Genomic DNA, 14,465 nt, shown 5'->3' with positions numbered 1-14,465 from the left:
GCAGGTGGATCACCTGAGGTCTGGAGTTCAAGACCAGCCTGGCCAACATGGTGAAACACTGTCTCTACTAAAACTACAAAAATTAGCCGGGCATGGTGGTGGGTGCCTGCAGTCCCAGCTACTCGGGAGGCTGAGGCAGGAAATTGCTTGAACCCAGGAAGAAGAGTTTACAGTGAGCCAAGATTGCACTGCTGTACTCTAGCCTGGGTGACAGAGGGAGACTCCATCTCAAACAACAATAACAACACTCTAAGTAAAAAACAATAAGTAAAAGATTCACCACCCCTGATATACTCACTTTCTGTTTATGCTGCTGTAAGAGGTTGTCAAGATTGTGTCGCCTTTTATAGTTAAAATAGAAGTTTTTACATTGAGCTTCACTTTTCGTTCCCACCATTTTAGCAATTGCTGCCCAGTTACGACCATGTTCTACTAGACCTGCATTTTAAAAACAGACCAAATGTTAATTGAACAGTCACCTGATCAAGCAAACAAGAGAAATAATAAATTAACTTAATCATTGTATTCACAGCCATTGACACTAGAAGTGTGCTTTCAATTACTTACATATACTTTGATACTTATAAAAATACTTATTGAAACAAAACTCATTTACAGTTCTATATTTTTCCCCCTCAAATTTAAAACATGCTCATTAATAGAAGGGCTAAACCTTGTCCTTCCCATGTATCTCCCACAGGGCTAGGACAACGTTAGACACATTTGTAATAGCTCAAATGGCTTGCAAACTAAATGATTAGGTACATCTAGATCTCTGGACACAATATATCAAGCCAATAAGGTAATCATATATAAATGATGAACACAATTTAAAGATATATATATGACTCCACTTATAATCCATATTTGTCCTCTGTCAATTCACAATCAAGCAATGCCATCAGAAAAATACTAGCCAACTAAAAACAATCCTATGGTAATACAATGCATTACAGAAACCAATGCAATTTAACACTTCTCTAATCTATATATATATATATATATATGTGTGTATATATATGCACACACATAAACACACCCATATGTGCAAAGAATATGTATCTATGCATTTGTATACATATATACGGGAAGATACAAAAAAAATCTGAAATGTGTCACTCAAATGTCAAGCTATTTACAATAATTTATCTTTACAACTGCAAGGTAAATATTTAACCACCAAAAAATTAGCTAATCTTTCTCAATATTACCAATTATTTATCTTATTAGAAATTTTAGTTCAATTTCAAATTATAGTACATTAACAAGCAACAACAGAAAAGCACAAGGTCCATAAAGCGCCTGAGTAAGAGGAAGGCCACAAAGCTATGAAAGTGGCAGAGACAGGACTCAAACCTGTGTTGGCCTGGTTATAAACTTCATGCTCTTTCCTCTGAATCACAGAGCAATTTGCTAGTGGTTTATAATTAAATGACTTACCAAATGCAAACTGACAAAAGTATTTACTATCCTATAAATATAACTTTTAATTAACAGAAACATAAGACTTTATATCAACATTCATTCCAAAACAATTTCAATAGCATATAGTCATAATTACTCTAAAAAAGTGAAAATGACCTACTTGTTCTTTAATTAAATGACATTCAAAATAAAACTGTAGAGAGAATCTTAAATCGTTCAAAACTGGGCATCTTAAACAAGGCACACTGGGGGTACTTTATTGGGTACTATACTACCAAAAAAGAACTCTTAAAGTCACTTCTGAGTCCTGTTTGCCTTTTAAAAAAATGAGTTCCATCTCACTCATTACTAATAACCCTAAAAAACAAAACAAAAACCTCAGAAACCAGAACTACTACAATTTACCTTTTTTAGCAACTTCCATTTCTTCTTCTGTCCATCGAGAGGTCTCCACAGGCTCTGTAGAAACTAAAATAAAGAGAGAACCCAATCAGGCAGAGAAAAACAAGGTTAAATCCTTCATTCAAACCAATCATATAATTTTATAATCTGTTTATCTGACATAAAAGACTATGTAAAAGCATTTGGTGAAAGAAACTGCAGAAATAGGATAGGATAGTATCAACCTCTCCTCCACCAAACTAAAAGAAACAAGTCAACACTTCAATATTACGATCTTTTTCAATGTTCTTAAAAGTTCTCTCCATGTCTACATTTTTTAAACATTTTTAGCTTTTTTTTTTTTTTGAGAAGTCCCACCTCACCCAGTAGCTTCCCACTTAGTGATCTCCACCTCTCCTCTCCTGCAGTGTCAAAGGAAGAAGCAACCCTCCTCCTTCCTGTCCAAGCACAATTCCCTCTCCTCTCCTCTAAGCCTCCATCTTGTCCTAACTCCTGAAGACCCCTTAGTTCATCCCCGAGTGTCTGACATCCAGTGGGTAAAGATGGATCATGAACTGAGTATGTTCTCTTTTGCTTCAGAAACAAAACAAAACAAAACAAAAAAAACCCCTGAGAACATTAGGCCTGAGATGAGCTCCTGTCACATTCCCTTTCCCAATTTATAAGTACCACTATTCACCCAGTCACTTAAAGTACTAATAGCCTCCTTAGACTGATGACTAATTTTTGAATCCTGCCTCCTATTTACCACTCACATCCAATGACATGCATCAACTCTGAATCCATCCCCTCCTTGCTTGGGCCACTGCATATATGCCGGGCCCTCTGCCTCCAGCCTTTATTTTGTCTAACCTGACCTCCACAATTACTACCAGTTATCTTTCTAAGACACAAATCTAATCACAGCATTCCTCTATTTAAAAACCTGTGCAAGTTCCCCACTTCATAATCAAAGCAAAATATATCTCAAACAAGGCCCATCATGACCTGCCCCAGCCTATCTTTCCTCCTCCTATCTAGTTAGTGCCCCTATCTCATTCTTGCCATTCCCTAAACTGCATTTTCTTTCATACTTCATGTTACAGTAACATTGGTACCTCTGAATCATTAACAGTGGTACTCTATCATTAATCTAGCCTTTTTATAAACTAATGAGACAATACTTAGAGAGAGAAAGATGCTTGAACTATTAGATCCAGTATTCCCTTGTGTAGGAATTTATTCCATGAAAAATAATTTAACGTAAACAAAATACTATGTGAATAAAGATTTTTTTATTATAGTGCTATATACATTTTAAAAGCAGGGAAGAGGACAGACAACCTACTCATTCAGAAATAAGAGAATGGTTAAAGAAGTCATGCCTCAAGATTACACAGCCATTAAAAAATAAAAATGGAAATTACTTAGAAATTAGAAAATATGATATATACCAAGTCAAGATATCAGAAGACACAGTAACATGCTGACTAGCTAACAACTAAATAAAAAAGAAAAACAGCTGTATTGGGGTGGCAAGACTGTGGGTGATGTTCTTTTTCAAAAAACTTTGATATTGAAGTTAAAAAAATTTAAAGACCACACTTCAGGATTATTTCTAGATTGTCAATATTAAAAGTCCCTCCTACCCTATCCTAGCGGTGAAACAGAATCCCAAACAAAATTATGGCCTGTTTATGCCAATCTCTTCCACTCACTGGGTTCTGGTGGCGGTGGCAGAGGTGGTGGGGGCTCTTCAGTGGCTGCTGCAGCTGCAGCACTAGCAGCTGCAGCTTCGTTTGTCATGGACCTGGTGATCCGGCCCTTACGGCGGCCCTGACTGTTGGCAGTCTTTCGCCCCCGGGGTGTGGCTTGCTCTCTTTCCTCAGTTTCTTCTGCTGTACCATCCATCTTGTCCTTTTCCTTGGTATTTTCTCTGGACATAAAAGTAAATGAAAACTTGTGTGATTCAAAAGTATACATACATCAAAGAAGGTTTTAGTTTTGAATATTATCTAAATAGAAACTGAATAAAACTACCTAATCTCTCAGTTACTTTAAAAAAAAAAATTCTGCCATACCATAATTTTTAAGAGTTTTGACCAGCTAAAATTAAGACATTTTATAAGACCTATTTTGCATGTTAATGGACTTAAAATTTAAACACATTTCAAACCAACTGATTTAGAAACCAGAACTACATGAGAAAGCAACAAATGACAGCAGAAAAGCCCTAGACCTCCAATCCAGAGGCAAGAGCCTACACCAAAAGGCAGAAATTCTAGGGTTTTATTTGCCTTTGGTCTAAGTTGCCTCATGCATGAAATGAAGAAGCTAAAACAGATGATCTTCATGCTAGATGCCTTTTCTATAGTAACAATCCACAATATTGTGTTATAAAACCAGACTCAATACTCTAAATCATGTCTGATACTAATTATGTACAAATTGGGCAGTAATGGTTAATGCTTAGGAAACGGCCTCTGGAGCCAGGCTGCCTGGGTTTGTACCATAGTTGTCATTTACTAGCCATGTGATGACCTTGGACAAGCTGCCTCGCCTCCATGGGCCTCAGTTTCCTCATCTGTACAATGAGAAAAAGAGTTTATTTCATGGGACTGTTGCCAGGACTGAAGGAGTTAAATAAAGTACCCAGAACAGTGCCTGGAACACAGTCAGCATCAAATAACAATTGGCTATTATTCAAGCTAAAATTCCCTCAGGATATAAAGTGCTTACCATCGTCTCAGGCATGTAGAAAAATGGTAGTTCCTATTAATAGCAACAGTACTACATGTAATACTGGAAGACCATTCTCTGTACTACTTACCTCCCATAGTTGTTATATTTAAGAAAACATACTCAATGTACATTTTCGTAAATGAATGGATAGATGGCAATACTCAAAGACTTAATTATTCTTGCTTAATGGAAGATGTTGATTTTTTTTCCAAAAATAATTCTCTCCCCTTCAGTCCTAAATTGAAGTTACTACATAGCCCTCTTTCCCTTTACTTACTTATTCCCTTATAAAGCTGGCTTCTATTCTGCAGCCTCCTGTTAAAAGATGTTTTCTCAAAAGTCACCAATGACTTGCAAACGGCAAAATCAAATGACCTCTTCTCAATTTTCCCCACAAGTCTTTCTGTCACAACTGACGCTGCAGTTAATTCTTCTTTTTATATCACTTTAAACTTAGCTTTTGAAATATCCCTGCTGCTATTCTGGCTTTCCTACTGGGGACAGACCTTTCTCCTCTCACCCTTTCTTTTGGGTTTCTGATTTTTGTTTTTGAGAAAGTGTCTCACTCTATCACCCAGGCTGGAGAGCAATGGCGTGAACACAGCTCACTGCAGCCTCGATCTCTTGGGCTCAGGGGAGCCTCCCACCTCAGCTTCCCGAGTAGCTGGGACTACAGACACGTGCCACCATACCTGGTTAATTTTTGTATTTTTTGTAGAGACAGGGTGTCACCATGTTGCTCAGGGTGGTCACGAATTCCTGTGCTAAAGCGATTCTCCCACCTTGGCTGGGATTACGGGAGTGAGCCACTGTGCCGGGCTCCTCTCATCCTTTCATACAGGGATTTCCCAAGGCTCTCCCCTAGAGCCTTAGAGCTATGTGAGGTTACCCATTCTCATACGTTCTACTGGGAAGACTCCAGTCTCTATCTTTGGACACACACCAACTCCAAAGACTCAGGCTTGTCTTCCCAACTACCTGCTGGAAGGGCCACCTGGATTTCCCATCAACAGAAACTGAACATATCCAAAATCAGATTCATCCTCACCTCTGCTCCTTGCTCCAAGTCATTCTCTAATCATTTGTTGTTAACACTCCTACCATGTTCATCATCATTCAGGTTTACAGATTTGATATCATCCTTTGCTCTCTCCTTTTTCCCATACTTCCTGCATGTGATCTAATGCCAAGTTTTGGTTATTTCATCTCAGACATGCCTCTCTCACTAATTCTACCATCTCTGTTTCTACTATCACTACACTTATTCAACACCTTAGTATCCCAATCCTGGCCTTTCATACTGGCCTCCCTGATTCATATCTCTAGTCTATTCATTTCTACCTTGCCAATGAATCAATATTCTAGCAGGATAGCTTTGGCAATAAACCACTCCATCCATTCTAATCCCTTTCTAACTATTCCCAAACAGACACACTGCACAGCCTCCTGAACGAAGTCTAACATGTTTGGCTTTCATTAAAGCTCTACATAATTTAACTCCAATCCACCTTCCACTTCTCTTCTTGATGCACACTATGTTAAGTCTAATGAAATCATTACCTGCCACTAGCTATTCATGTGATTCCCTCTACCTTACCCACATTAACCACTAGCATCTGCATAATGTCCTCCAAATTATCCAGAGAGAAGTAGCCTCGACCTCTTCTTAATCTGCCAAAGCACTTAACTGGTTGTCTGCTGACTTCTTACTGCCAGGCTTTTATTTCTTAAAGTAATACTTGTACTTTACCTAGTTTTTCCCTACTAAATCATGAACTACCTGGGAATAGTATACATCTTACATATTTTCACATTCTCCCTAAGACCTAGCTCACATAGATAATAAATGAAAGCTTGTTAAATAGTTTAGAAATTTTAACAAAAAAATAAAATCAAGATATGACAGAGTTCTATGTGAGAAGAACCACTGGTTACATGGCCCAAAACATGTTTAACCTAAATTAAGAGAAAAAAAAAATATTCCCTTATAGGTATCTTCCTAAGATATAAAATTACAATGAGAGGAATATCTGTCTTTTTTAAAACCATGGCAAGTGACTAGCTACTTTAGCTTCCACAAAACTAGGTAAATCTTAAATAGTTCCACAAGGACTAAAGAAATAACATAATAAATATTAAAAAGGAACAAACTACTGATACATTCAATAACCTAAGTGAATCTCAAAGGCATTCATGCTAAGTAAAAGAAGCCATACATACTGCATGATTTCATTTTTATGTAATTCTAGAGAAAGCAAAACAGGTATGTGACTGCTAGAGGCTGGAAATGAGGAAAGAGAAACTGACTGCAAAGGAGCATACAGGAACTGTTTGGGGTGATGGAAACATTCTACATCACAATTGTGATAATAGTGACACAAGTGCATATGCTTGTCAAAACACATCAATGTACACATTTCAAAATGGTGAATTTTGTTCCATGTAAATTACAAAGCTAGTTCTTGGGGAAAAAAGAAACCAAACCAACTGTCATGCCCCCACACCTACCACACCCCTGTATGTACACAAAAGCATCAAAAATAACTCTCTGAGTGGCAGAATCATAGGTTAATTTTCATTATATTTTTCTTTCTTTTCCTGTTTTTCTATAATGCACTTTTATAACCAAGAAAACAGCAATAACAACAACAAACAAACCCAAAACTCCATTTTATATGACAAAGTCAATAAAGCTGGAATCTAAAATTTAAAAAGTCTTCCTTTCTTAGCATTTTTACACTATCTAATATATACTACCTGACACTCAAAAACAGAACCTGAGGAATCTTCCAATCAAAGATTAAATGACATTCAATATATCCTGGGGGCAAGTATTTATTACTATAACCCATTCCTTCTGAAAAGCAGTAATAACTCATGACTTGCAAATAAGTTCATTAAGTCAAAAGTTACATTTACTATAATATTCTATTCCTTAATCACATCAACTTAATCATGTAACTATTAGATGTTTCTAAAATTTCGGCCAGGTATGGTGGCTCATGCCTGTAATCCCAGCACTTTGGGAGGTTGAAGCGGGTGGATCACCTGAGGTCAGGAGTTCAAGATCAGCCTGGGCAAAAATGGTGAAACCCCATCTCTACAAAAAACACAAAATTAGCAGGACGTGGTGACGCGCACCTGTAATCCCACCTACTTGGGAGGCCAAGGCACAAGAATCACTTGAACTTGGGAGGCAGAGGTTGCAGTGAGCCGAGATCACGCCACTGCACTCCAGCCTAGGCGACAGAGTGAGATTGTCGCGAAAATAAGTAAATAAAATAAAATTTCAGCAGATTAAATTTCATTATTTAAAAATTACTAGGCTGGGCACGGTGGCTCATGTCTGTAATCCCAGCACTTTGGGAGGCCAAGGCTGGCAGATCACGAGATCAGGAGATAGAGATCACCTCGGCTAATGGTGAAATCCCATCTCTACGGGCGGATCACGAGGTCAGGAGATCGAGACCATCCTGGCTAACACAGTGTAAACCCCGTCTCTACTAAAAATACAAAAAATGAGCCGGGCGAGGTGGCAGGCGCCTGTAGTCTCAGCTACTCGGGAGGCTGAGGCATGAGAATGGTGTGAACCCGGGAGGCGGAGCTTGCAGTGAGCTGAGATCCGGCCACTGCACTCCAGCCTGGGCGACAGAGCGAGACTCCGTCTCAAAAAAAAAAAAAAGAAAAAAGAAATCCCGTCTCTACTAAAAATATAAAAAATTAGCTGGGTGTGGTGGCAGGCGCCTGTAGTCCCAGTTACTTGAAAGGCTGAGGCAGGAGAATGGCATGAACCTGGGAGGTGGAGCTTGCAATGAGCCGAGATCATGCCACTGCACTCCAGCCAGGGCAAGAGAGCGTGATGCTGTCGCAAAAAAAAAAAAAAAAAAACTATAATTTTGCAGCAACTTGGATACAACTAAAGGTTATCACCTTAAGTGAAATAACTCAGAAACAGAAGGTCAACTATCACATGTTCTCACTTAAAAGTGGGAGCTAAATAATGTGGACACATGGATATAGAAAGTGGAATAATAGACACTGGAGATTCAAACAGAGGGTATGAGGGGGTGGGTGAGGTATAATGGGTATAATGTACACTGTTTAGGCAATGGTACACTAAAAGCACAGACTTCACTACTATGCAATATATCCATGTGATAATTGTACTTGTACTCCGTAAATCTACAAAACTAAAAATAAAAATAAACATTTAACTTATTATATAACTAATTATTTAACTCACTTGGAGTCTTCTTTTTCATCTTTTTCTTCTTCATCTTTCTTTTCTTCTTCTTTTTTTTCTGTTTTTTCTGCTTTCTCCTCTTCTTTTTCTTCTACTTTTTCTTCTTGCGAGGGTCGGGCAATTTGCTGCTAGAATCAACCATCATTTGTAAAATTCAAAGGCAACAGAAATAGCTCCTTATAGTGTGATAAATTATGTCTATCCAAAAAAATTTTAAATGATTGTTAGTCATTTACAATGTAACTGGTGATCATGTGTTAAAAACCAGTCTAGAGGTTTATAATGTATTCTATATGTACTGTTTAAAGGGTCTTACACAGACACAAATGCTCATAGCATCTGGACCCATGAGAAAGTAAATATGTTAAGATTCTACTTGGAAATCTGGGGTTGGTTCCCTTTTCTGGCAACCTCCACATCTAATCTGTCACTCAAGCATTTCAATTCTACCTTAAAATTTGCTAACCATATATAATTTATCATGTTTTAGATACTTAATATGTTTCCAATTTTTTCATCACTATCTATAATGCTATAAGAAACATCTTTATGCATTTATACTTTTGAGCTATAGTCTACTTAATGGAACAGTAAACAGCTATTGTCATTACTAAGACTGAAGTAATTCGGAAAAATACTAAAGATATAAGAAGGTGAAAAGAAGTAAAATGCTTAAATATTTCTAAGTTGAGCAGTCAGATTAGGAACCCTTTTATCTCTGATGTCTCATTTGCAAAACCTGTGACTCTAAAAGAAAAAAGTGAAACTAAGGGTGCACTGAATGCTACTGTAGTCCCATATCAGGAGTTTCTCTTTCTGTGGTTTCAGTTACCTGGAGTCAACTGCAGTATGAAAATGGGTGACTGAAGTACAGTATATATGAAAAAAGACCACACTCATGTAACTTCTATTACAGTATATTGCTATAATAGCTCTATTTTATTATTTATTTGTTACTGTTAATTCCTTACTGTGCCTAATATACAAATCAAAGTTTATCATAAGGGGGTGTGTGTGTGTGTGTGTGTGTATACGTGTATGTATATATACATATACGTGTGTATATATATGTGTGGAGATATATATATAAAATAGTATATTAAGGTTTGGTACTATCTGTGGTTTCAAGAATCCACTGGGAGTGTTGGAACATATCCCCTGTGAATAAAGGGGAACTGCTGTATTTTGTTTAAGAGACAACATCTCACTCTGTCACCCAGGCTACAGTACAGTGGTGTGATCTTAGCTTACTGCAGCCTCAAACTCCAAGGCTCATGCAATCCTCCCACCTCAGCCTCTCAGGTAGCTGGGGCTACAGGTCTCAAACTCCTGACCTTAAGTGATTCTCCCACCTCGGTCTCCCCTGAGTGCTGGGATTACATGCACGAGTCATTGTGACTGGCCTGCATTTTTATTTAATTCAGAAATCAAGACTGTATAACCAAATTAAAACAGAACTTCAACACATCTTTATAGCACAGCAGGCTGGCCCGTGCACACCTCCCTCCAATCCAAATCATGCCACATCATCTTCACTGTTCTGGACTCACCTAAACACACCCAGCACTTGCACAGCTTTCTACCCTTCCCTTGCCTGGTAAAGTCCCACATAATCTCTACAATTCAGATCAAAATGCTGTATCTCCTGTGAAGCCTCTCTTGATTTCCACAGAGGAACTGTGGGCCCATGTCCTTTCCTCTCCACCACAGCGCACACCTGCTTGTAGCACTGTCACTAGGCAGCTTAGTGCCTGCTTATCAGCATCCGTCTGGCTCTCTGTGCCTTATCATCTCATCAAGAACAAGAATCCAATCTTACTTCTCTAAGCAGCCCCAGCTCCCAGGAGAGTGTCTGGACCATGATGATAGGTGTATGCGTATGTTGGATAAAACAAAAATCAAATTCCTTTATTCTGGTTATCTGAAAAGTTTTTACCTTCCAATCCCGACTGTTCATTCTGATTCAGGCTAATGTCAATCTTGCCTCATAGTAACTCTACCTGTCCTCTTACCTGTTTTCACCAGAAAACATGGAAGTAACTCATTAATTTTAAGAAAAATTTCCCTTAATAGTGCTCCAAAGTCTTCTATCTATTCATCAAAACCAACACTTAGCTTTTTCCTTAAGATAACGAAGGCCTTATTCGCCTCCCCAAAAGAAGTCCCACCCACATTACGCCTCCTTCTAATCCAAGGGGGAAGGAAAGAAGAAAATGAATCCCTCTTGGTCCACTTCCAGAACACTGCTGAACTGTGATATTTTAAAAATAATTCCTTTTTCACGTTTCATAAAATCTCCCTATGTCGACATTCTCTTTTGGTGTTATGGAATGACTTCTTAAATATTACCTAGAATATATAAGTGATTGCATCACATGGCTCATTATGCCTTGACATTATTTTTCAGATTTCAAAATGCATGTCAATGGCTTTTCTAACACTCGCCATTCAATCAACATAACATCTAACCGGTAAAATACTTTTAGGTCATGTCCATTAAACTCCCTACATGCAAAATCATAACTGCCTCATCAGCAGTGGGCACTGCTTTGCCTCCTAGATCCTAAAATCAGAAAGTCTTCTCTCCAACTACAACCACCCATCGCACGCCTTCATTGTGACTGATCCTGCTTTGTCCTCATCGTGACCTTCAAACCCTTAGTCTATCAAATTTTCACAGTCCAGTGAGAACTGTACCTACTATTGTACTGGCTAAAGCATTTCAATACCATGATTCCTTCACTTGCTTTATCTGACCTTACTAACTTCTCACCCTGGCTAACTGCCAGTTTCTCTTTCTTCTGGGTATTTATTGCTAGAGAAAACTGATCAATCACGGAGATTTTAAAATTTAAACTTTCAAACCATGAGTAGGTCTGCTTTATAACTGGGGAAGTTTTATTCTGCTCGGACTCCCTGGGACACTACAATGGTCACAAGACCTGTTTAAATGCTAATAACCTAACCCTGCAACCAATGTAGCATCCATGTGTCACTCTGAACCAGTAAGATGGCACAGGAAGGACAAATCATGTCTTCTGCCTAGCAAGCGAGCTGTGTAACCTAGAAAATGGTTTATAGCCTAAAGATACGATAAGGACATGTCAACTCAGCAGAAGGTAAGGAAAGAGATTCAGTATCCCCTTAGACTTGGGTAACACATGCTAATCTTATTTCCCCAATACTTTTCTGCTTCTAATGCCAATGAGAGCTTCAAAGTCATCTCACACGTTCCCTGCTGTCTAAAATCCAGCCAACAAATAACTTCACTCCCCTTTCCCTGGTGCTAGAGAATAAGAAACAACTGCAGCACCTGCTTAAACCAATCAGTGTAAAGAAGGCAACAGCTCCTGGCTCTGCAGAAAGTGTGGAGACAATCCAAAGAAATGGACAGAGTTGCTGGATTAGAGTTTAGAGAAGTATTTGGCACCTGTCCAGTAGAACTTCTCACCACTCTGTATACTGACCAGGCAGTGGTGAGCGGAGAGGAAGTGCAGTCAGCAGCAACTGGAGGACCTCACCTTTGTGCAATATGCATAAAGACCTATCAAAACAACTGCCACTGACATTCAAGAGAGTAAGGAATTACCTCCAATTTAAACAAGAGATGCTTGGAACTACTACTTTTGTTTCAGGCAAATCTGTAAAGAGAAGTGCCAATCAATCCACATGGTCTAGGATGAAGGTTACAAGTTACATCCCTCAACTCTGCAGGGTGGCTGGAGCAAAAGAGGTCCACCCCTTCAAAAGAAACCCTTCTAAAAGTTCCCTATACTGACACAAATATTCTCAATGGCTCGTTGTCCAGGTTTTTCCTTTTCCCCCCTTCTTTAAACCCAATACTTGAGAGTCAATAAAACAAGTTTAATTCTATCAGGATGTTAATACAACATGAAACACTTCGGTCAAATAACAAGCTATTCACTATGAATGAATATTCTAGAACACATATAAAACAAAATGAAAATTCAAAGAAAAAAGTAAAAGTTAAGTGTATTTCTTTTATTTTTGTTTTATTTTATTTTTATTGTGAGACAGGGTCTTACTATGTCACCCAGGCTGGAGTGCAGTGGTGCAATCTCGGCTCACTGCAACCTATGCCTCCCAGGCTCAAATGATCCTCCCACCTCAGCCTCCTGAGTAGCTGGGACTACCATCGCACACCACCACACCTGGCTAATTTTTTTGTATTTTTTGTAGAGATGAGGTTTCACCGTGTTGCCGAGGCTGGTCTCAAATTCCTAGGCTCAAGCAATTTCCCCACCTCAGCCTCCCAAAGTGCTGGGATTATAGGCATAAGCCACTGCACCTGGATTTTGTTTTTTTTCTTTAAAGACAGGATCTTGTTCTGTTGCCCAGGCTGGAGTACAGTGGCACAATCACGGATCACCACAGCCTCGATTCCCAGCCTCAAGCGATGTTCCCACCTCAGCCTCCTGAATAGCTGGGATTACACTATAGTGCATGCCAATATGCCATGCTAATTTTTTAATTTTTTGGTAGAAAATCAAATTTTTCAATTTTTTAACTTTTTGTATAAATTTTTAAATTTTTTTGTCCAGGCTGGTCTCAAAAATCCCAGGCTCAAGCAATCCTCCTCCCTCAGCCTCTCAAACTGCTGAGATTACTGGTGTAAGCCACCATGCTTGACCTGGTAAGTGTATTTCAACATAACTTAAGAACAGGATTCAGTTTCATCTGGGTCCTCTTTGGCAAGATCAAATAATAGTTTATGCTGAGATTCATTACTACTATATATAAATGAATATCTAATTATATATATATGCTAATTATATTTGTGAAAATGTTCACATTTTTAGAAAACAGAAAAACAGACAAGTTCCCACTCAGCAGAAAATAAGTTGCCAAAAAACTAAATTACTAAATTTAATAACAAGCAGCAATTGTAAATAAAAATTTACAAGAGGAAGAAAATGAAATACCGTTTCACCACTGGACAATATTTTCTTTAAAAATATACTTCAGGAAATAAACAGAAAATATCTTAAGCCTATCTTATCAAAACATATTAACAATTAGTGTTCCTAAGCCAACTGAATTTCAGACTAACTTCCTGAAGAGTGAAAGCTGTCAATCACCAAAAAACAAGACTATGGCGATGGCAATGAAGATAACAGTGGCTACCATTTATTGAGCACTCTCTGTGCCCGACTCTGCACTCCAGGTACTTTACACACATACCCAGTTCTCATTAACCATGCAACCGAAGTATTATTGTCCCCCCCTTCTCATGAATGTGGAAACCAAGGCTCACCAAGTGAAAAGACCCACCTAGAGTCACATAGCTACAAAAGGGTAGAGCACTCTGGGGTCTAAAGCTCTTGCTGGTATAATAAACTTTTTAACTTGTCTGAAACATTATTTCGATCTAGTGACTAGCTAACAGTTTAGTCAGAAATTCCTCCAATTTCAAAATTGCTATATTTACCTAAGTATATGCTTCTGAATACCTTTAGAGAATAAAAACATGTTGGCATAAAGGGGAAAATGGTGTTAGCATAAAAAGAAGGGCACGAATTCCTGTGAAAAGTAATCAAGCATTTGGAAATGAAGAATATGGTTTCTAACATGACTTGCTTTACCGCAGGTAACTAGCGGTAAATACTACCCGCACAGTGACAGACTTATCAGATGGCAATTTATGTTGGAAAAA

General features: G+C 38.4%; 1 protein-coding gene across 1 annotated transcript in view; it reads right to left on the bottom strand.

Moving 5' to 3' along the window:
- NCOR1 (nuclear receptor corepressor 1) overlaps nt 1-14,465 on the bottom strand; it is a 195,160-nt gene that overhangs the window by 88,945 nt on the left and 91,750 nt on the right. The window contains exons 14-17 of the mRNA XM_011975291.1: nt 8,792-8,916; nt 3,525-3,742; nt 1,831-1,893; nt 299-438 (exon numbers count right to left, since the gene is read on the bottom strand). Of these exons, the coding sequence (XP_011830681.1) occupies nt 299-438; nt 1,831-1,893; nt 3,525-3,742; nt 8,792-8,916 (546 nt within the window). The remainder of the gene's footprint in view (nt 1-298; nt 439-1,830; nt 1,894-3,524; nt 3,743-8,791; nt 8,917-14,465) is intronic.

Source organism: Mandrillus leucophaeus, unplaced genomic scaffold (genome assembly GCF_000951045.1).
Source record: "Mandrillus leucophaeus isolate KB7577 unplaced genomic scaffold, Mleu.le_1.0 Scaffold153, whole genome shotgun sequence".
Taxonomy (NCBI): domain Eukaryota; kingdom Metazoa; phylum Chordata; class Mammalia; order Primates; family Cercopithecidae; genus Mandrillus; species Mandrillus leucophaeus.
This window is presented reverse-complemented; position numbering and strand designations above follow the sequence as displayed.